The 23577-nt window shown below is 37.0% G+C and overlaps 1 protein-coding gene across 1 annotated transcript; it reads left to right on the forward strand.

Moving 5' to 3' along the window:
- Positions 1-307: 307 nt before the first annotated feature.
- On the forward strand, positions 308-22505 carry LOC116295773 (uncharacterized). Its single transcript, XM_031703692.2, has 24 exons — positions 308-575; positions 4707-4925; positions 5132-5218; positions 7045-7196; positions 7406-8031; positions 10345-10411; positions 11186-11292; positions 11751-11820; positions 12407-12499; positions 12806-12898; positions 13312-13362; positions 13450-13527; positions 13779-13814; positions 13891-14034; positions 15156-15339; positions 15860-15914; positions 16323-16647; positions 17249-17395; positions 18134-18213; positions 18553-18609; positions 19347-19501; positions 19780-19903; positions 20158-20355; positions 20569-22505. Exons 1-24 carry the CDS (start codon positions 521-523, stop codon positions 20669-20671), a joined length of 3306 nt encoding a protein of 1101 aa, XP_031559552.1. The 5' UTR covers positions 308-520; the 3' UTR covers positions 20672-22505.
- Positions 22506-23577: the final 1072 nt, after the last annotated feature.

Raw genomic sequence — 23577 nt, forward strand, 5'->3', positions numbered from 1 at the left:
AATTAATTCAATATTTCGTAGTCATATTATTTTTTTAATTTTTAAATTAAAATTTTTATTGTTCTCCATATTATTAATAAAAAGTGTTTATTTCATTTATGATAAATGATTGATAAGTGGTTTTCGTTAGCGTCTTTTCTAATTTTCTGGGGTTTTTTTAACGTGTTTGTTGTTATTATTTTGTATGTATTCATTATAAGATATACCATCATTAATCAGAATAATCATATAGGGTTCATAGTATCATCTAACGCATTTAACGTAACGACATTAATAACGATTCACGGTCAAATGAGCATGCACGCTATGTATGTCATGTCACACATGACAAGCTGCTTCGCTCGTCAAACTTTCGCGACTGCCTAGCAGTACGAAAGCAGCATTATCATTACAATATTGAATGCTTTTTCACTTTACAATGGTTGTACGGTATTTCCCTGGCGGGATGTTTGACTGAAATCCCATTGAATGGTGGCGTAGAACCTGGATGTAGTTGTGGCGGTTAAAGAAATTTGTTTATATGTGGAGTTCCCAATCTGAGGAGACGAAAATGGCACAACAAGACTTATCTTATGGTAAGAATAGAATGTACTATTACTTGTTAGGATTTTCCTAGGTTTTCTGTGACTTCGTGTTTTTTTAAATGAGCGTCTTGTTCTGGGCTTCGAGAGGTCGAAAAGAATATTTCAGGAAGGCATGCAATTGATGGCGTAAATGCAGCCATATATAAATAGAACATAAATACACAAAGACCAAAGAAAAGCTATTTCGTGTTTAAGGCATTAATTTATTTTTCTCCACGCCATTTAAGGCCTGTAAAAGTGTCTAGGACCACAGGATCGACAAAACCGCAACATTGTAAGATAAACTTAGAGATGTACCACATCGAAGTAGGTTTCGGGACGTTACTAATATATGTTCAAGGAATATCATATGCTGCAAGCCAAATGTTAATCTGGAATCCTACTAAACGGCCATGGCTGTAGAATATTAGTAACATTGTATTTATCAATAGATCTGTCGATTATATTTTGTGTTGGGTGCTAATGGCTGATATGGATACAACAGCTTTATTTTCTTTGAGGTCCTATATATGATATACTATGATCATGGGCTGTATGTTTTTATTACTAGGGGCCAAAAGACGCGTTGAGGCAATTCCGAACGGAAAAACCAAACTTTCATTATGAAACAGTCCAAAAACAAACAAAAATACAGATGGCTTGTCAAAGCTGGCTTTGAGCTTTCTCAGAGCCACGACATATACAAATATATAGCGATATAGAAAATACGCTAGCTGATCCTTTGAAGGAAAATTTCCGCACTAGTACAACCATTAGTACTTCTTATTTGAAGTCACTCCCCCTCTTATAGTAACATATTCACTATATTATTTGTAAGGAAATCTTGTGATTATTCGTATTTTCTTTTTATTGGCCACTACAACTAGCTATATAAACCTATTACATCGAAAGCACAAGGTTAAACTTCGTATTGAACTTGGATTTTCGTCGAATTTATTCAAAACGTGATGGACTCACATCTGTTATTATAGTTCTTGACGTGTACAGTCTGAGAGATGTTTTGAAAATAAATGGTTTTCTTAAGATTTCTGCGGTCACTTAGTATTTCGATAACACGGACATCTCTGAACATCTTTAGACTTAAGATAAAAATCGCCATTCTCTTGTGATCAGGATCAGAAGAGATTTTCGTTTTTATGTAAATAAATTATTTACATTTCTTGGGTTAATTTTTTATTATTTCCAGACACTTGGTAATCTTTTGTAAGAGTATTCTGTTATAAATCTGTATAGAAGCCATAGATTAGGACTTCTTGATATTAATACAAATACCAAAACGAATGATGTTGGTTCGTAGTTTTGCCATTCTGGTAATAGCAGTAATATTTTTTGATGTGTTCACTAACGCGTAAATGAAAAAACCTTAATGCATGCAGCCATTCTACTGTGTATGCATTTTGTTGACTTATTATTGACTTTATGTGGTTTTTATCTTAATGTGACAACGCATTTAAAAGTACTTGAAATAACACAATAAGTTAGTGCAGTATGATTTAACTTTTCTTACTGATATTGTAACTAAAAAAACTTAAATTATGAAACTCTAGACCTGGTGAATTATTTGAATAAATATAAAACAAAATGTTGTATGGAAGAGCTATGATATAATAATTAATTAAGATTGGATAGTTTATTCAATTGTTTTCATATTATTAATTCATATCAATTATATATTTTTTGATTTTTTTCCAATATCGTAAGTCTACTAACTATATGTTTTCCTATTGAAATGAGTTTTCTTATTTCTTATTGATTCTTATTTAATTAGACCAAAAAGATAATGAATTTTTTATCCTAAAAAACAGCATATGGCATAAATCATTTAAACTATATAATAAAATTATACATATAGACAAACACTCCTAGAAGGATTGATAATATATATTTATTTAGTGCAGGTAACTCTTAATAAAGTAAGACTAAATAATTGATAAATCAACTAAGAATGTAGGAAAATTAAAAACAAAATTTACTATATATATTAAAGATAAATATAATTTCAAACTGCTTATTCTGACAGCATTTGAATTTGGAAAAACTTAAAATTGAGAAATATAAATGTGAAAACAATGAATGCTATGTTCAGTAAAAATGGTGCAACTATGGAATGAAAAAAAAATCATTTTTAAAATAAGCTGTGCACTATTGATGGGTTGCAAGCATTCCCGAGAGAATTAAAAGACAAAAGCATGGCGGCCATTGTGGTGCCGTTAACAATGTATGGTAATAAGAAATATTTTGTTAAATGGCACCAACGCTCCCCTGAGAGGCTGCGATGATGTAACGTGCAATCGAAGAACATGTTCCCTTTTAATACAGTTTCAAATTGCTGGCTTTCACTCATAGCTGATAAAAGTTTTTGAGTGTCATTATCTGTTCCACATGGTGGTCAAACACTGACCACCATGTGTTGTCAGCCAGAAAGAATTCTATTGAAAACTTGTGATTTAGTTGATGAACATTTGGCACGAGACAGGAAATGACATCAAGTGAAAACCAGCGATTTGTGCTCATGCACTGGCCTGTACTGGAAGGAATATATGACATATATAAAAATTAATATGTGTGCAGCATTCAAAAGGCTTCCCCTTGTCATGTTGTTACCTACAAAATATGTGGATTTATGGGGAATTATCAATAATTTATTAATAATGAATTAATATTCATGTTGCATTCAAATAGCTTTCTCTTGTCATATTGTTAACTAAAAATGTGGATTTATAGGGAATTATCAAAAATTTATTAATAATTAATTAATATTCATGTTGCATTCAAATAGCTTTCTCTTGTCATATTGTTAACTAAAAATGTGGATTTATAGGGAATTATCAAAAATTTATTAATAATGAATTAATATTCATGTTGCATTCTATTGGCTTCCCTTCTTGTCATGTTGTTACCCAAGCTAGTCACATTATGGCTTATTTAATTAAGCTACAAATGTGGATCTATAGATTTAGGTAAAACTATATATATATATATATCATTATCAATAATGAATAATTAACATTCATGTTGCATTTAATTGGGTTCCTCAAACTTGTCAGGTTGTTGCCTAGTCTCCCATAGATAATAATTTATGATATTTATTTTTGGAGACTTTCATAAAAACAGTTTATGAGGAGGGTTCAAGAAACCTGTAAGCACTATTCTAGCTGTTCGAGGGGTGGACCCAGGATTTTGATCAGGGAGGGGTGCTGCACACAAAGTTAACCCAGGGGGGGGTGCACCCCTTGAATTCAAAGGGAAAAAACATTATTTTGTATTGGTTATCTTAAAAGTAGTGGCACAACATTGAACCAGGGAGGGGCCCGGTGTGCACCCCCTGCACCCTCCCCCTGGAGCTGCCCGTGTGTTCAATATTTGGCTCAGTGGTTATGGTACTGACCTGCCATCAATGCTCTTTGTCAGAAAGCTGCATGTTATATTGGTCAAAGTAGCATATAACTGCTACAACACAGGACTATTAGCATTAACTTCTGACAGGGTTGCATTTATATACAAATAACACATCAAGCTACGTACCGTATATGGGCCTGTGATAGTGTCACACTCAACATGCTAAAAATGTTTTTATATATATGCAATTATGTAGTTTTACAATTTGTAACTGCATTACATAATAAATTACTGCAGTTTAACTTAAAGTTTTGCATATATTGTAAGGATTGGTAATATTATATCTTAACCCATTGTAGTTTTGATAAAGCATTGCATATGTACTGTTATATAGACAAGATGGGAGCTGTTAAGGTCATTAGATATAGAGAAGCAAGTGATCAGTGAATGCTTCTCTTTCTTTGCTTGCTTGTGCTCATCTACATATATACAGCTTCCATAATTTTATATCACAATACAGAGACATATATAAGCAGCTATATATAGTAGCAGCCATTTTATAAAATATTTTTGCATGATTTTGTGTGAGCCTGTCCTAGATAATATAAACATGGGAGCCTGCCAATCAGTGTGTGCATTATTATTTTAAATATTTCATAAATTATTATTATAATGAATTTCATTAAGAACTAGGTTAAAATAGGTTACTTTAAGTATATACCAGCTAATTTAGACTATAACTTAAGGTACTTTATTTTCTAACATATCATATAATTTTTACAGCATTTCAGCCTGTTATCCATGAACCACTTTCCAGAGCAGATGTTTCCAGCCTAAGCCCTAAAGACTGTGCCCTAAACAATGAAACTAACTCTGAGCAAAAAGAAGTTAAGGATTTATTTGTAGATTACAGTTATCTTGGCTATGATGGCAATAAGGCAGCTGATACTGATGATGGAAGCATTTCTCCTGTTTCTTCTGAAGCCCAAAATGATGAAAAAGGTCAGTATCCCTTTCTTGTCTTTGTATATTATGCTTAGTAACTGTAGTAATAGTTGTTTACAGGGAACTAACAAACTGATAGATTATAAGGAAGCTGTAAAGTACACATTCCCTTATTTTATTTGGTAAAAATTTATAATTTAAGTAAATTGGTTCAGTTGCCAGGTACATTTTATAACCAACATGTGTATACTTTGATGTTACAGAGGCCTTGGCAAGCATCGAAGAAGCAGACAAATGCAGAAATAATCATCCAAGAAAAGCCATGTCACTTTATTTGAAAGCTGGCAAAGGTGGGTATTTCAAATACTATAATTAATAAATTAATTAATCAATCATCGATTGATTTATGAAGTAATTAATTGAGGAATTGTTCCTTTTTTATTGTTTAATTTGTTTGTCACCTTGCATTTTATCTTGCTTTGTCAAATCCATTAGTAAACTGGCCATTTAGTCATGTAGCTTGACTTCAGTGCTCGTTTAAGCTATTTGATTTTGAAAATATTGAAGCCAATCAAAAGAGAAATATGACATTCTGCCTGTGTGTCATGGTGCAACAATTTATAGATATTTTCCTATTTTGTTCTTGTTACTCTTCTAATTCTTTTCTTTCTAGTCTAAAATCGATGTAATTGGATTAAATTCGTCTTTATTTTAATTGCCAAAGGCGTTAATGGCAGTATTCAGACACGAGTGAGGGTTTGCCATTCTCACTTATCGCTGGGTCAAGGGCTTAACTATTTGTGACGTGATCAGAGCTTCTTATCGCTCGTAAACTAACCTTCGCTATCATGATTAACTTAATGATAACTATTGTTTGTCAGATCATATGATATTCTAAACAAAGGCCCTCATTTCACGGACCCCCGGGAGATGACGGGGAATTTAGCAAAACAAAGCGTGTAAGAGTTTAGCACTTTCCTCAGGTCCACGGGGAAAGATTTGCTGTTAAAATTACTAAAATTTTGCTGTTTAAAACTTGTTACACTGTTGAAGTTTGAAGTACCCGTTAAATTCCCCGTATACCCGTGCATTCACGCTGTTAAATGCTTGTTAAAGCCCCTCTCTTGCCACGTTAATTCCCCACCCTGTCTCTCTGGGATCGGGGGGGGGGGGGGGGGGGGGTTCAATTGACTGGTGCATTATTAGTGGCAGTATCAGACGCAATAGCCCACTTCCGAGGTATTCTTCGCTTGTCACGCATAAAGGTTTTAGTACGAGGCTACGTGCTATGAACTAATTATTGAATCACTGATTATTATGAACGAAGCCTCACATTGAAACCTTTGTGCGTAACAAGCGAAGAATATCTCGGAAGTGGGCCATTGTAGTCGTTTCCAGTGTTAAATTAAATTAGTGTTTCCGTTATGGCCTCCCCTTTTAACATCGAACTGATTAGCTTGCCACGCAGGCTACTCCGCGAGCGGCTATATCGGTCTCTAAACGTGCAGCAAAGTTTATTGGGAAATGTCTTTCGATTTTCAATTTTTTAACACGGATTTCAAAAGATTGAAAGATCTAGAGACCAAATTTCAATAGCACTGACAGTACATGAATGCTAGTTACTTTGTCTGTTACTTTGTCTGTTACTTAATCTGGAGATTCTATAGTATAGAATCTCCAGATTAATATGTAGAATACTTTGACAGCTGCCAAAAAGATTTCTGTCTTGTACCTACCAACTTTTCTGGGCATGTAAGACTGCTTTTTAACGAGTGATACACTGACAGATATTATAGATTTTTCAGTAACCATAATAAGAGTAAGGTCAGATGTCGAACTTCACACGAGCCGTACCTAATTGAACGAAAGAAGTGATCCTTTTAACACATAATGAATGGAATGTCCATGGGCCTTTGATCTAAGTTATAGCGTTTGGCATGAAAAATGACACACCCAATTATCATTAGAAAAAGGCGGGAAAAGTCAACTTTCGGTAGACGCGTCTATTTAGAAAACCGAAAAAGGCGGTAAGTTAGATGACATCGAACCTACAGGTTTTTTGTCACTTACGCTTTTCTGTGTAAATCGGAAGCACATGTTTGATCTATAGAGTTTATTTGGGCCCCGAACGAAATTGTATTCTGTATTTTGTGATGTATTTGTATTGTTTTTCCAGCTCTTGTCTTGTGCAATCAAGCCGATAGTGCGCTGAAGTGTTTCAGATCGCTCATACTGCTAGCCACGGAACAATTAAACAGAGTAAAGAACGAAAAGAAGAAAATTCCAAAGTTAATAAGATCCGAGTCAGAAACAGAATCTGAAACAAAGGTATTGTTTATTTGCTAACTATATATATTTTATTTTAAGCAAAAGGATACCGGATATCACGGGGCTTAATCTAGAAGACATTGCTTGCATTTCTCTTCTTTTCAATGGCTTCATGGTACATGTTTGCATGGATACTCTTAATTTTCGTATCCGCCATACTTTTTCACTTTGTGATGTTTGTCTTTTTCAATTTATTTCGTATTTTAAAGGAAAGAAATAAAGTAGCAAGAACAAAGAGCTGTGATTTACCTAAAAAACAAAAGAGCACTGAAATGCTGTCCCCCGAAATTACTCGGAGAAATTGCCAGTCATTCAGTGAATGTGATAATGATGTTGAAGACGCCAACCTGGAGGTGGCTGTAGAAGAGGTAGTACAACAAGATATGTGTGAATTTGTTGCTGTAGAAGAAGTTAATAACGTGGAAGAGAACACGGGTGGAATTGTTATGGATAGTGTTGAGCAAGAGGTTTTTGTACCAGAACAAATGACTTCGTGTGAGCCTGTTATGGAGATGGAAGTTCAACAAGATTTACCAGTGTTTTCAGTCAGTGAAGTTAAGGATATTTCATCTACTGAAGAAATGACAATGTCTTGTGAGAGTCCGGACGGTGTTTGTGTTGTAAATTGTTTTGAGACTGTAGCGTCATTAGACTTTGAAGTAGCAACAGTGGAATCACTGGATGACTCGGCTAGTACTCATAGTAGCACCAGTAACGAGGATATTGTACAGACATTAAATACTGAAATAGTCATGTTGGAATGTAATGATGAAGTAATGATGTCAGCCGAAGAGGTACCAGCCAATCCACAACAAAATGCCTTCATTAGGCGAGGGTAAGTTGAAAAGATGAATATGGACTCGTTAGCTTGTACATGTTGTTGCAGTAATCCTAATTTATCGATAAAGTAATATTCAGTCAAACAATACGAATTGGCTGCTTTGGTAAGAGTGCACGTGTGAATACTTGCATCACATGCAGAGCAAGGTGTCTAACCACTGCCAGTGTTGTGCGAGGCATTTTTGGACATAGAAGTAGCATACAGGTATTTCATAAAAAGATTAGTAAAGGTTTGTTTTTGCATGTCGCATGTTGCATGTTGCATGTTGCATGTTGCATGTTGCATGTTGCATGTCGCATGTTGTATGTTGCATGCCAAGCCGGAAATGCACTATGGGCGATGTGAATCCAATCAGCCAAAGGGATTTTAACAAAGTTTCCGGTATATTTTCTTCTGTCCTGACATAATTTACATATAAATGATATATATTTCAAGCTTGGCAAACAACATTTAACATGCAATATGCAACTTGCAACATGCAACAAAACCCTCACCAACCTCTGTAGGAATATCTGTATATGGTACTATTGCGCAGTATTGTGCGTATAGAATGGCTCATCCCTTGCAGTTTTAAGTTTTTAAGTTGACAGGAATCATAGAAATGGAATTTATTGCGAGCGGTCCCACTCTTCCCTCCAAACTCAGTAATTAAGAGCGAGTGTTTTGGGATTCATGTGGACGCTGGTTTTTACTGAGTCTGGAGGGAAAAGTGGGACTGCTCGTAGTCTTCAATAGAAAATGGAATAGAAAATGGTAAAGTATTCTCATAGCTCGTTTTTTGCCGTTCATTCTATTAACTTATTTCACGTCATATTTATTGAAAAGGTATGCAAGTAAAGTCGTTTTAAAATTCCAATGAAGTTTTTTTTAAAGAACATTTGGGCTTTCATTTTAGACATCGTTAAGATAATTTTTAATTTTTTTTCACTCATTTTTTGCATGGTCGCGCGTAAGTTGAGGAGAAGCTATTAGTTGATCTGCATGAAACGAACGGCTATGATATAAAAGCAATGGTCAATGCTTAGCTGAATAAATATTCAGTTTTGGATGCACTTGGAAGATTGCTTAAGCACTCAAGAAGCTAGAGTCACACTAAAGAAGGTAGAGTCACACTAAAGAAGGTAGAGTCACACTAAAGAATGTAGAGTCACACTAAAGAAGGTAGAGTCACAATCAAGAAGGTAGAGTCACACAAAAGAAGGTAGAGTCACACTAGAGAATGTAGAGTCACCCTAAAGCAGGTAGAGTCACACTACGGAAGGTAGAGTCACACAAAAGAAGGTAGAGTCACACTAAAGCAGATAGAGTCACACTAAAGAATGTAGAGTCACACTAAAGAAGGTAGAGTCACAATCAAGAAGGTAGAGTCACACTAAAGAAGGTAGAGTCACACTAAAGAATGTAGAGTCACACTAAAGAAGGTAGAGTCACACTAAAGAAGGTAGAGTCACCCTAAAGCAGGTAGAGTCACACTAAAGAAGGTAGAGTCACACTAAAGAAGGTAGAGTCACACTAAAGAATGTAGAGTCACACTAAAGAAGGTAGAGTCACAATAAAGAAGGTAGAGTCACACTAAAGAAGGTAGAGTCACACTAAAGAAGGTAGAGTCACACTAAAGAAGGTAGAGTCACACTAGAGAATGTAGAGTCACAATCAAGAAGGTAGAATCACACAAAAGAAGGTAGAGTCACACTAGAGAATGTAGAGTCACACTAAAGAAGGTAGAGTCACACTAAAGAAGGTAGAGTCACCCTAAAGCAGGTAGAGTCACACTAAAGAAGGTAGAGTCACACTAAAGAAGGTAGAGTCACACTAAAGAAGGTAGAGGCACACTAAAGAAGGTAGAGTCATATTTAAGAAGGTAGAGTCACACTAGGCTGCTCCTCGGGCCACTCTTAAGCTTCTTTCGTGCTTAACAGCCTCGCGCGTGCATCCTCGCGCGTGCATTCATATTTTATGCCTGAAGGCATGAAGATTTCATATTATTTTAGATTTTGTCATACTACAAAACTTTGTTTTTTCTGTCACACTGTTTACATTCAATTTATCTTCCTTAGGAAATTTGAAATTTAAAAAAATGTAGCTTAAGGTCGCTATGGTAATATACGCGATCAGTTACTAAGAAAATCTAATCTGGGCTCATTACCCTTAAGATGTAACTGGCGTATCAGTCACATTACCCATTAAGACCTTTAAAAGGTTATTGAGCCACTTTAAATTGATAAATCTGATGTTTTTCCGGTGCTTTCCTTGTCGCCAGACAAGCAGACGTTTTATCAATTAACTGGCTTTAAATGCTGTTCATAGGTATGTAGTGAGTGAGTTGATTGACACAGAGGAGAACTACATCCGGGACCTTGGGCATGTCATTAAGGTACGTATGCTCAAATGGCTGACAATTTTTATGTCAGTAAATTTTAGTACCTTTTCCTGTGGTTAGTTGTGACAGTAACATATTAGAAAGCATTTTGAAGTTGCCACACATTTGTGCTTTTCGCGACCATAGTTCAAGAACCCGCGAAATTACATCCACATTTCTGGATGTAAAAAACAGGTTTTAAACTGGTTTTTTTATTTACGTCATTTAGCGCATGACAATAAATGCCACCTTCCGCTGATTGTGATCGCGGGCTTGTTATCATTTCAAGATGGCGGATGCACGTCTTAGTCTTCAAGAACTAAAGAATTCTGTGAGCTTCTGTCTGAACCAAATCGAAAATTCAAGTATAAAAAAGTTATTTAACATTAAAATAAGAATTTACTCCGTTTAACTTCAAATTTACCACAAATTAAACTTTTCGCGGGAAAATTGACAACGTGAACATGACGTTTGCACACGTCACCTCGCGCATACTCAACGCGATAAATCGCGGGTGCCGGCAGAGGTTCCTTTTTCCTCTCGCCCTAGCGGGATAGAAAAGGGAATCTCTGCTCGCAGGGTAGAATTAGCTTGGAATCTGTGTCTATACTGAAGCTAAGGCATTCGGCATTAGCCCTCAGTACAGAATGTAAAACCTTCTGTTTCGTAAATCACTCAACCTCCTCCTTCATTCCACGGTCTTCTTGTCATGTCAACATCAATAATATCTTAAAATCTAATTTTGAAATAATGATATTTGTAAGACTCATTTCTCGCGTGGTTTCACAGGGTTACATGGCTGCTCTGTCTAAAGAGTTTAACGTTCCAAACGAACTCAAAGGAAAAGAAAAAGTTATATTTTCAAACATCCAAAATATCCACGAGTGGCATTCATCGTAAGTGCGTTTAAGATCTGGGGTGCTCACCATTTACCCAGAAAAACCCGAAATTCCGGTTGGAAAAAACGATTGGTATGTGTCATTCCGACCGGAAAGTTCCGGGAAATTCGGTCTTCCGATTGAGGTAATCCCTTTTCCCGCTCGTTTTTGTTCTTCCTTTAGACGCGTGCAGCATTTGTAAGAAGGCAAAATTTCCTATCCCACTCTTTTCTTATCATTAGCAAACGATTTTCCAACCAATGGATTGGTTTAAATGGTAAGCACCCCTGGATACACGGTGCAACTGTTGCGTATCGACTTAGTACAGTCTACTATTACGATGACAAACCTTGGACACAACAGTCGCACGGTGTACCAAGGCATATTTTGAACAACAATCGATAAACACGAATTATTTCAATAAAATCATAGCTCAGTAATAAATAGCCTGATAGTTCTCCTTTCTATGCATTTAGGGATTTTGTCAAAGATCTTAAGGAATGCGAAGACGATCCATCAAAATTAGGCGAAGTCTTCTCTTCCGCAGTAAGTATGCTATTCTAAAAATAGTTTTATTTTCAGCTAGGTTTGTTTAATCTGTCTATCCACCCGTTTTAAGTTCTTTTGTTGAGGACGTTCGCAGGGATTGTCTTAGACTTTTTAAAAGTCCTTTGCCCCTTTTTCTATCTTTTTTACTGGCGGGTCGACTGTGGATTTTTCATTTCTACTTTGCGAAATGGCGACATTTTTGGCGCAAAACGGAAATCAACTCGTAAAATGCTCGCGCTTCGCGCTTGCCAAATTCTCCTTCCGTGGGGAGGGAGAGGAAAAGAGTGGACAACTAACAGGAAGTCTAGAATTTTTTTGCGCATCTTTTCTGCTGGTATGGCGTGTTTTTCAAGGTCAAGGTCGTCACAAATCTGACACTGCAAACGAAGCACACGTATTTAGAAACGATTCCAGAATCATTGCGCGATTCCTGGTCTGCCATATTGCGGAACTGGTCTGCTCTTCCCACTTGCACTCCATGCGTAATGTATCATTCTGGTGCTTGACTACTATTTTAAACTATGCACGATCACGTTAGATTTGCGAGGGCTTACCTGATTAATTCGTACTTTCTTTTCTTCAGGAAACAAAACTCGAAGAACTATATACGATATATTGCAGATCAAAAGCCAAGTCTGACGAGCTTGTCCTTCCTCATAAGGAATCCTTTTTTAAAGTAAGTCTCAACTAGGTTCTAAGTTCTGGTCAGAATGGCTCACCAATTAACAAACTTCCAGTAAACTCGACCATTCATTTTTTTCTGACATACTTTGAATATTTGGATAGCTAGGTATATGTTTTTTTTCCTTTCTTCCTCTCATTCATCCATCCTTCAAACCATCCATCCATCCAATTATCGATCCATCCAACCAACCAATAGTTAATTAGTTCCATTATTTGTTTCTGCTGAAACTTACCCCTCATGAGGTAAATGATGGTTACACTGTACATTGTTTAAACTGATTGTTTTTAATCTGTCAAGGACTGTCGAAAGAGACTAGGGCATCGCTTGCAGCTTTCAGATTACTTAATCAAACCAGTACAAAGAATTACAAAGTACCAGTTATTACTTAGGGTAAGTATTCTTTCAACTCTGTGGCAATTACATGCACCTTTTCACTAATTGTGCCGCCCAGTTCACGCCCAGATCATCGATCGTTAGGGTGCATGACATGCATGAACTGAGGGGATCCATGCACTTGCATTGGCACATGAACCAGGTGGGTACATCAACCGTTTGGGTGCATAATATGCATTAACTGGGGGGGAGCTCTATGCACTTGGATTGGCACATGGATTCCCACACTTGGTGCATTCGCCCAAGGGTTTTTTTTTTTTTGGTTCCTATAAATGCTATTTTTTGCTAAATTCGCTCTTCCTAAAGTTGAGAAAGAGGCTTAAACCTGGTGGGTGCTTGATATGGATGGTATTGTTTCAAATTTCCAGTTCAGTTTATCTTTTCAATTTTTTTCTTTTTTTCTTTTTCAGGATATTTTGAAGTTTACGGAAAAAGCAGGGGAAGATGGTAGCGAAATCCAGGTAAGAAACATGTTTGTTTGATTAATTTTCTTAGTCAACATTGAGATCATCAATTTTTTTGATTGTTGTTGTGCTACTTCATTCCAGCGGGCCCTTAATGTGGCACTAAGAATCCTGAAACGAACCAATGATATGATATCCGTTGCTTCGATACAAGGATATGACGTAAGTGAAAAGAAATTTTCAAAATTGCTTTGCTTTGAAATCTAGAAAAAGACCTTTCATTATTGAAAATTATTGTTGTGATTTTGTAGCATGGATTGCATTTGCTATGAAAGTGAAGCTTTAAACAAACAGACAGACAGACAGACAGACAGACAGACAGACAGACGGACGGACAGACAGACAGACAGACGGACGGACAGACAGACAATGTATTATTTTAATCAATTTAATTTTTGAATTGTTCTCGATAGGCAAAGCCGGATGATACTGGGGATCTCATTCTCAGGGTAAGCCTGGAGGTCTGTCATGGTATGCATGGCCACTTTTTTATTCATTGTTCTACTTGTCCTTTGATGTTACCAGGAAACTCTTGAAGTCGCTGAAGGGAAATATCGACAAAAGATGAAGGAACGCAATGTTTTCCTGTTCGAAAAACTTATCGTTGTTACAGAGGCTCTCGAAAAAGAAGGAGGAGTAACGGAATTACGTTTTCATAACAGTATTAAGGTACGCAGGACTTTACTACTAAAGGATTCGAGAAAGAAAACGATTAAGGGATCTAATGCGTCGGTGTACAAAATTTCTCCTTTTCCTTTAGACATTATTATACAAAGATATATAAAAATCAACAACAAATCAACAAACAAACAACGCATGGATGAGAATGGGGTTGAATAAAGGCGTATGATTGTTATGAAAAACTACAATAGGACGTTTGCACGATGGCGTCATTGACCTCTACTACCAGACTCCCTTGCACGCTTTCTTTTGTTCATTTAATTAGCACCAATTGTCTTACTATTCTCATGAGGGAATACAAATTCAAATAAGAAAGAAAATTCGCAAAGCATCTTGGTAGTGGGAGTCAAATGACGTCATCATGCAAACGTCCTATTCGCGTCAAACTAGTTGACTCTAACTACTCAACTCCCCCGTCCCCGTCCCAAACACGACACAAACTATACCACTCTTCCCTCCCTCTTCGCAATGTTGAGATGATCAGCTTCTGATTTCAGTGAGGGGTGTACCTTTTACAGAAACAACATTGAGCTTGGGGTGGGGGGATGGGGGGGGGGGGGGGGTGTTTAGAGTAAGTGGGGACCCATTTATTGAAAGTATTCAAATGTCAATAGAAACTGTAGCAAATGATGAGGGGAGTCTCAATAGTTTTTGCGCGGATTGTAGGTTATTTTTGGCAGTGACTTCATAACCTTGTAAATGAATTCACCATTTCTGGATTCTCCCTAAAAATATATAACGCCGCATGTTCAGTGCATGGCACAATAACAACAGTTTGCACATGCTTTTTGTGAAAACTGTCCAGTAGCTCTTGATTATAATTCGAAATACATGATTTTAAAATAACTGATTTTTTTGGGGGGAGCTCTGATTGATCTTAATACCATGTTTCGTGAAAGGATTTTGAACCGTCACGCTATTTTTTTTTTTTCGGGAGCGCGTTCTGGATGTGAACTTTCACATAGAAAAATAAAACATCGTTAACATCTTCCTCAAAAATCAACATCTAATTTGCAATTAAAATTCAGTATATGAAGAGCTACTCTATAGTAGCTTTATATATATAAATAGAATGTATGTATTTTTAAAATAAATCTATTCTTTGGCAGACCCGTGGTCTAGGACAGACAGAAACAGTGGACAGTGATCCTTGTAAATGGGCCGTGTGGCTGCGGAAACGGAGCAACGCAGAGATATACGTGTTCAGGGCTCCATCCATCGAAGTCAAAAACACGTGGGTCAAACACATCAAAGAATGTAACCTAAAAAAGAAAGCTCCAGGACTTCTTAAATGTACGGACAAAATACAATCTGTTGGGTAACCTGTTAGAAAAGAAATGTTAGGGAACATTTATCTTATTATATTTCGAGGTTGGCGTTAATTCTCTGCTTTGAAGTAGGCGCCTAACCGTTGAAATATAGAAAACTCGATCTTCTATATCTTTTGTTAGGCGGCGGTGCCAGGGCCGGCTGCCGGGGGAACCCTGAGAGGTGTCGGGGTACTCGGCATCCTCACGTTTTGGAAATTTACCTTACATTCTGTGACGAAAGGGATATCATTACACATACGCGGACAACGTACAAGACAAAAAGGGTCTATCAATTTTTGGGTCTTACGGCATAAAACGTTGCAAGAACAGAGGGAAATAGAGGTTATCAGTTAGTTTGGTACAAAAATCGTGATCAGGCTTGGACCCCCACTTTTCAACTAACTGCTCCGTCGCCTTTGCTGTTACTATATATAAAATGCGGCAATGATGGGTAAGGTAGCTGAAAAACGCCTAACATGCATATTTTATCCATTTATTTTTAGCTTTATATCGGTCAAGAACCTTTCGCAGAGAAGAGTCAGACGCTAAGGAAATGCTGTAAGTAAAAACAACCAAACTTGGATAGAGCCAGCTAATGATCTAACCAGCTTCTCCAAAATACGAGACTTTTCAGCGGAGTAACTAGCTTTGGTTCAAGATCCAAGAGGATGAAATATAAGAATAGAGAGTTTTAGATTGACTTTTTTTCTCCCCGCAAACGGCAAACGTGACCACGTTTTCATAGTTTTCGTGTATTTTACTTTACCTTTTACAAACCTTCTCACCAAGCGCAAATACTCTTTTGTTTTTCTACTACTTGGACTTTTTTGCGATCCTTTTTCAGTAATTTAAAAGAATTTTTTACTGGTCAACTGACGTTTCACGTTTGCCGTGAACGTAAATCTAAAACTCTCTAATAATTAGTGTTTGGTGTAGGTACTAATCGCGTTCATCGTGCCATTGCAGAGACGCTTTGACACCAAACTTACTATCAGTTGAAGACGGACCTGCGGAGTGTGGAAGTGATAGGAAATCTAGGCGAAAAAGTTCTAAAGTCATGTCAAGAAAGAAGAAAAATTCAGCCATTTCAGACAGACTGAAGGAAAACATTCTGAAGTTTCGTGCTGAAGAGCAGATGCTTTCTGTCGAAGAACCTTGTGAAGTATCATACGCTGAACCGCCCGATAGCTTAAGCTTTTCGCAAGCCGATATTCCTCAATCTCCTGTCTCACCCGATCCACTAGCCCAGCCAGAGTCTACTATCCAACGGCGAATAAAGATTGAGACTGAGGTAAGATAAAACTTCAACAGACCTATTGTTTTATAAAACTAGCTGTATAGGGCATTGTCGTCATGGGTTAATGCTTTAATAGTGCTTGATAACGTGCACTAATTGTCAATTTTATAACCTCCATCCAGTTGTTGACTCCGACGAAGGACTAACGTTCGAAACGTCAGTCTACGTACGATCTTTCGTATTTACGGTGATAAAATTATCTACTACGACACATTTGTACAACATAAAGTGCAGATATTAATTATTATCAGTACATATTAATACGCATGCTCAAACCAATATTCATAGTTAAATTCGAGTTTACGGTAACTACTAATAATGGCTTAAGCATGTGCAGCACAGAAAACTTGGGTTTAACTACGAATAATAGTTTGAGCATGCGCACTACAAAAGCTCGTGTTTAACTACAAATATTGGTTTTCTGTACTGCGCATGCTATTAAACAATCAAACATTTAACATGAGGCTCCCTTGTAAACCATGATGTGTTTTATTCATCTAGTGTTTTAAATATTCTTATTTTATAAGCCGAAATATTTCCCCTGCAAAGTAATGTTATCCAAGGGTCACCGGGTACTATATTTGTTTTTGAACAGGAGAATCAGCTGAAAAAGGTATTGTTGCTGACTCGTTTGATCGCGGCAAGGCTACTCCAAACAAAAGACGCGGCTGAGGCTCTTTCCTTGTATGAAGATGTGATTGGGAGTGTTTTGCCGGTTGAAGAACTCAGAAAATACGAAGGGGTAGGAAAAACACTATAGTCACTGTTAAAGTTAGTTAAAGTTACCAAGAGAATACATTTGACCACACCACCACTCGTCCAGCTTATCACAGCCTCACTCTACGTTGTGTATATTTTACTTTTTGCTTTCAACGCTTTTTTGATATGTTAGGCCTAGGGCAAACGTCGAACTTTCCATGCACCGAACTCATTAAAAACAATGGCTATCAGGTGATTATGAGGCGGCATTCTATGATGTAATTAAGTTCGGTGCATGGAAAGTTCGACCTTTGCCCTAGGCCTTAGTTTGTGAGAAGTAATTGCGACGAAAGGTGTCAAACACAAAAATACAGTAGTTAGTCTAGTAGTTTGATTACTGTCAAATAAAGGATCCCAACCACTCTCGCAATTATCATGACACTCCTTGTAATCGTGACATAAGGTGGCCTATCAAATATTTTAGCCTCGCTGTTACCAAACTTAAGCAGGAGTTGGTACTGTTTTGTGGCCAAACGTTTCTTCTTATATAAAGTATCTTTAGAAGTTCAGGTTTTGGATTACAGCGCGACCATAATACAATCAGCATTGCAGGACTGTTTAATTTATTTCTGATGTGTGAAGTGGAGGATGGAGGTACAAAAATATGTGATTGCACTATCGATAGTCACACTCTTGAGCTTCGCGCTGTAAGAAAAAACGCTCACTGTCTTTACGTTTAGTTGTGATCACCATATTGAAAAACTTATCTTGTTATTTTCAGTCCATTACTTCACGAGATCTACTGCTTCAGCATTGTACTGAAATTTACGACAAATGGCGAAAAGAGAATGTCTTTACAAGGTACTACTGATATGTTACCAACTGACAACAGTAACTGTCCAAGCGCATTGTGTTCTCTGATAAATTTTCTACTACACTTTACACTCACTCAGAATATCCAGTGATCCATATTCTTGGGGTGCATTGATGCACATCAAAATCACTCAAAATCCTTTGAGATATAAGTAACAGCATAGTTAACATAGTAACTATGGTAACAGTGAATGACAGACATGTTCATTGATCTAACAAGAGAAGATAATGGGAAATGCTTTGTTATCGTCAACCAATATGGTGGTTATTATGTAACATTAGTATTCTAACCATTGATATTTCCTTAAATTGTTTCGTGGTTTACAGTGAAGACGCAGAAGAGCCCTATACATCAATAACAAGCCATTTAAGCGAAACAGCAGGGTAAGTCAAACATAGTAAGGCCTAGGGCAAACGTCGAACTTTCCATGCACCGAACTTAATTACATCAAAGAACGCCGCCTCATTATCACCTGATATCCATTGTTTTTAATGAGTTCGGTGCATGGAAAGCTCGACGTTTGCCCTAGGCCTAAGGCACTGTAATGTTAATCTAACCGAGAAAGGTACGTAGGTCTATCATTAAGGTCTGTCTGTCAGAAGGATACGTACACGTAGGTTTATCATTAAGGTATATCTGTCAGACGGGAACGTAGGTCTATCATTAGGATTTGTCTGTCAAAATGGTATGTAGGTCTATCATTAGGGTCTTTCTGTCAGAGGGGACGATGAGTCTATCATAAAGGTCTGTCTGGGAGAAGGGTACGTAGGTCTATCTTTAGTATCGGTTTATCAGAAGGGTACGTATGTCTATCATAAAGGTCTGTCTGGGAAAAGGGTACGTAGGTCTATATTTAGTATCGGTCTGTCATAGGGGTACGTATGTCTATCATTAAGGTCTGTCTGGGAGAAGGGTATAGATCTGTCGTTAGAGTCACGTACGTATGTCTGCCATCGTGGTTGCTGTTACTACACAATATGGTTGGTCTGTCAACTGGCAGCTGTTCGAAGGGTAGGGTATTTGCTCCGTTACCAGGTAGGGTTTTATTATTTACTCTACTAGTCACGTATATCACGTTATATTTGGTTGAAGTTGTTTGATGTATAATTATTTTCTGTAGATTTTGTAGTTTACACAAAGGGAATCCTTGGTCTGTAGTCCTGTACACAGTGAGTGCAATGGCAGGCAGTCGTGAGCAAAAATGGCGCGATGCTTCACAAGCCTTTTATCGGTTGTCACTTGTTTACAGTGCACTCCAAGCAACATCGTGTGCGGGTACGAGATGTTTTATTAACTTATAATGATAATGGTAATTATGATGATGGCATTTAGGTGTGGTGTTGATGAGTACTGCGTGTTTAGGTGGGAAAACCATGTACAAACACAGTAATTACAAGAACCTTCTAATACTTTTGAGCGATAAACATGACATGTTAACGTTGTTCGGTTTTCACGAATATAGAAAGAATAGCACTTGATGTTTTTGCTGCACTTGGTGTCTGCGTTAACAATCTCTTGGTGGTTTATTTATTTATCCTTTTTTCTTCCTGTAGTGGATAGTCTAGTTGATGCGCACTGGATGTGTTGTCATGCAGGAGACTACCAAGGAGCTGTCAATTTATTCTACAATGCTTTCATAAGATCATTAGCATGTAGAGATCTAATAAGATGCTTGAGGTAAGAACACAATTAGTCAAGTAATGAATGAATCCGAAAATAGACTATCTTTCTTACCGAAATATAGCGCGATTTGTTTTCATTCCCTGGTCCTCCTTCCTTCTCCTCTAACCACTGTCTTCATGCACGCATGCGCAGTATGGTTAGGATAGCGGGCAAAATGTGCAAGAGAACTTTCCAACAATTCTGACCTGACTCTTTTCGTTTACTGCAAACGATGTTTGAACATTGGGCTCGTGTGTTTTTGATCAAAGGTTCGAACAGCAAGGCTTATATCTAGTGGAGAGATTAACAAACAAAGACAATAACAACAACTGTGGCGCCGAAGATGACAATGAATCGCGAGGACTTGTGTCTTCTCAGCACCTGGCCTTCCTCATCAACATGAGTCGTGCTACCAGACGTAAGGACTGGGCTTGGTTTGAATTCGCTGAAACAGAATTAAACATTATGTAAGTGATAAAGCTTGTGTGATTGGAAACCCGGGATGAAGAGCAATATTTATCGTTATCAATATCTGCGATACCTTTGTTTCTCCTACTGCTTGATTCCTTTTGTTGTGTCGCGTATTCTACTTGATAAATTACAGTATCTATTGATGTACATGCACACATGCTAGTGCTAGTTACCAATACTTCGTTCGATCTTTATTTTTCAACATGCAGAGTCAATTTGACTAGTGGTCGACAGGCAGGCGCCATTTTATCAGCCGTATTCAAGAAAATGAGAAACGCTATTGGAGAATCCTCGATGGAATCATTTGCGTGACCTCCACAAAATCCTCATGATTGACGTTCAATCTCTCTGTATGGACACACCCTCAAATAAAGCCAAATATCCCACAGTAATACGTTGTCTATTGGAAGGACCCATTCAGCAAAAGCCTAAAACGGCAGATAGACATGGTATATGAGTGAATTAGATTAATAAAGATCAATAAGGTTTTATTCAAAAACGAAAAGGTGACTATCGACTTATACGGATCATAACGGAAAGTGACATACAATTATTGGATGAGGTTGAGCATGTTCTCGTAAATTATCAAGACCGAGGGTGTGTCAAAGCCTCAATAGGCTGAGGCGCAGAAAACAAACAAGGTCTTGATAATTTACGATATCACGCGAAATGTTTTTTTCATACATTTTATGAACTGAGAATAAAGGTTTACAGTCAAACCGGGTCAGGCGTTGCCCCCAAGAATGCATTATTATATAGATTGAGGATCTATGTCTCTAATTGGTTGCTAAGAGGTTTCCCGGCTCCTAAAGTCTTCCTTTCCGATTTCTGGTAGCCAGGAAGCCCGTCGCCAACAGTTTTCCAAGATATTTTCTATATATGGAATATCCTTCTTTTAATCCAACCAAATAATTCGTTTACATATTTTCAAACGAAATGCATTCTTGAAACAAACAATGGTTCAAATAATCATATAATCGAATGAATAATGCTTTCTTGGGGGATAAGCTTGACCTGGTTTGACTGTTATTCTGTAGTCGAAAAAAATATCTAACGTATTTTAATTTCTATTGCGATCTTGAGTGAACTTGACATGATAAATGTATTATCTGTAGAAAAACCTACAGTACAGATGATACCTTTATTATGTCAAGTGCACATGATGTCAGGGATTGGCTGAAGGTTCTCGGCCAATCAGAAGCGATCTAGTGAGTAAAATGTAAAATAAACTTAACTGAATATGCACTTCGTACTGATCCGTATCAAAGCTACTTTTTGCAGACATTATTTTTGCCATGCATTACATTTTTTTACTAGAATTTGGATAAACTCCAGCTATAACGAAAAATCAATTGTTTAGTCAAAGAGTTGTTGTTCTATTCTCGACTTCAAACTTCAAATATTCTATTATGATTTTATGTATTTCATTATAACTTCAGATGTAAACAGTTCATCTTATCTGCAAATTATAATGAAATTTTGAGGAAAGGTTTTTTCGACATCCTTGCTAAGTTATAATTGGTTATGTTGCAATGTTTCTCGATGAAATTGCGCTTTGTTTTTGTTATGAAATAAGGTCATTCAATGTATTTAAAAATACTAATAAAAATGGCCAGGTCGAGAAATGCTTGGTATTTAGGGGATCATGATATTCCCCCTTAACCAGGCTTATTATTCTAAGAAATTCCAAAGAAACGAACCAGTACGGTCAAATAACACTATCCAAATGAGAATTGTAATATAAGAAGATTATTTTTCTATTGTTCTGTCTAAATCTCTAAAGGCATTTAAAGTGCATGTCGAATTAACTATGGACATTAGCATGAGAAAACGCTTCGGGGGCGGATCCAGTGACGATTACAAAGGTTTTACTAGGAATTCGAAGAAAAGGGAGGGAGGGGGGATGAAATTTGAGCAAAAGGGGGTGACTAGTCAGCCCTTTTTCCACACCTGGATGCGCTCCTTCGCTTTTAAGAATTAACTTGTTGTCAGTTGTATTTGTAGCTCATCTAAAGTGAGTAAAAACGATGCGTATAGAAAGTTTCAGGCAGTGTACTAATAACTTTTATATAATGATATTGAAAGTGTTAAGGATTAAGGTTAATACAAATAAGTGCTATCCATTAAATTAAAGATGTTTTGTTGACATTTGAGGTCATGCGTAGTGTATCAATACCAGTTGCTTATATACAAAGTATTCTTAATATCACTGGTTTCGCAATGATAAAACGCATAAGCCATGCAGTGAAGAAATATTCACGCAATTGTAAATTTTCGGTAAGAATTCATCAAATCGATCATTCTCCTCTTTAAATATAAAGCTGTCTTCTCAATTTTATTGAATTTGCTTTTTTCAGTTTTGTGGCCCGTACGCGTCAAGTTGGATTCGCACGCAACCTAGAGAAAACTCTCATTCCTTTCCCATATGAATCTTTCACGAAAATCACCCTACACTTCTGGAAGGTGGTTACGACACACCACCTTGCGATACTGTTTGGTCAATAACGCGATCCCACATTTCCTTCCATTTCTTTTTTCTAGATTCATGTATTCACGTATTGCGTGACGATAGACGCGTCACAGCCCTATATATCCCAAGTCAAAAAAAACTACAAATTTGATTTTATACAACGTTGTCCCTGCTCCTGTGCTAATACATTCATTGTCTGGCTGTTTAAATACCCCTAAAATTTGACCATATATGGTCATTTGGCGGGAAATTTGAATTTATTTCATTAGCTGTAATTTCACGCCATTGTATCCGAATGAGATCGGGTTTTCACCAGAAATTATAGAATTCTATGCAGAAAACTATTTTACATTTTTTACTATTCCTTTTGTAAATTTTTATTCTTATGCCAAATTTAGAAATGATTTATGACGTCACAATAGCAGTCACATGGGATGAAACCGACGTTAATTAGAAGGTAATTTATCAACCTACTTCCCTGCCAAGTTTTATCGCATTTGATATATTGTACTTCTGTCTATGGCCTAAAACTCTCAATGTTGAGGGCAACAGGAGGAAAAGCCCTAGCAACCCGACCATCGTGATCTGTGAAATAATTGGCAATGATAAAGTTAAGGTCATCTTGGTAATAATATATTTTCTGGCGGGGTCGGATTAAATTTTTAGTTTTGCGAGCTAGCTGCAGATATACCTTTATCAAGGAATCCCCAAGGTAATAAAATGACAAACAGGGAACATCGTATTGCTT

Source organism: Actinia tenebrosa, unplaced genomic scaffold, assembly GCF_029948245.1.
Source record: "Actinia tenebrosa isolate PJP-AT-01 unplaced genomic scaffold, QUT_ActTen_1.0 PGA_scaffold1__47_contigs__length_23844297, whole genome shotgun sequence".
Lineage (NCBI taxonomy): Eukaryota > Metazoa > Cnidaria > Anthozoa > Actiniaria > Actiniidae > Actinia > Actinia tenebrosa.

Coding starts and splice junctions, on each gene's coding strand:
- LOC116295773 (XM_031703692.2), top strand. CDS start 521: ATGTGGAGTTCCCAATCTGAGGAGACGAAAATGGCACAACAAGACTTA. Junction 10,412..11,185: donor ACCTTGGGCATGTCATTAAG/GTACGTATGCTC, acceptor GTGGTTTCACAG/GGTTACATGGCTGCTCTGTC. Junction 15,340..15,859: donor AGCTCCAGGACTTCTTAAAT/GTACGGACAAAA, acceptor ATTTATTTTTAG/CTTTATATCGGTCAAGAACC.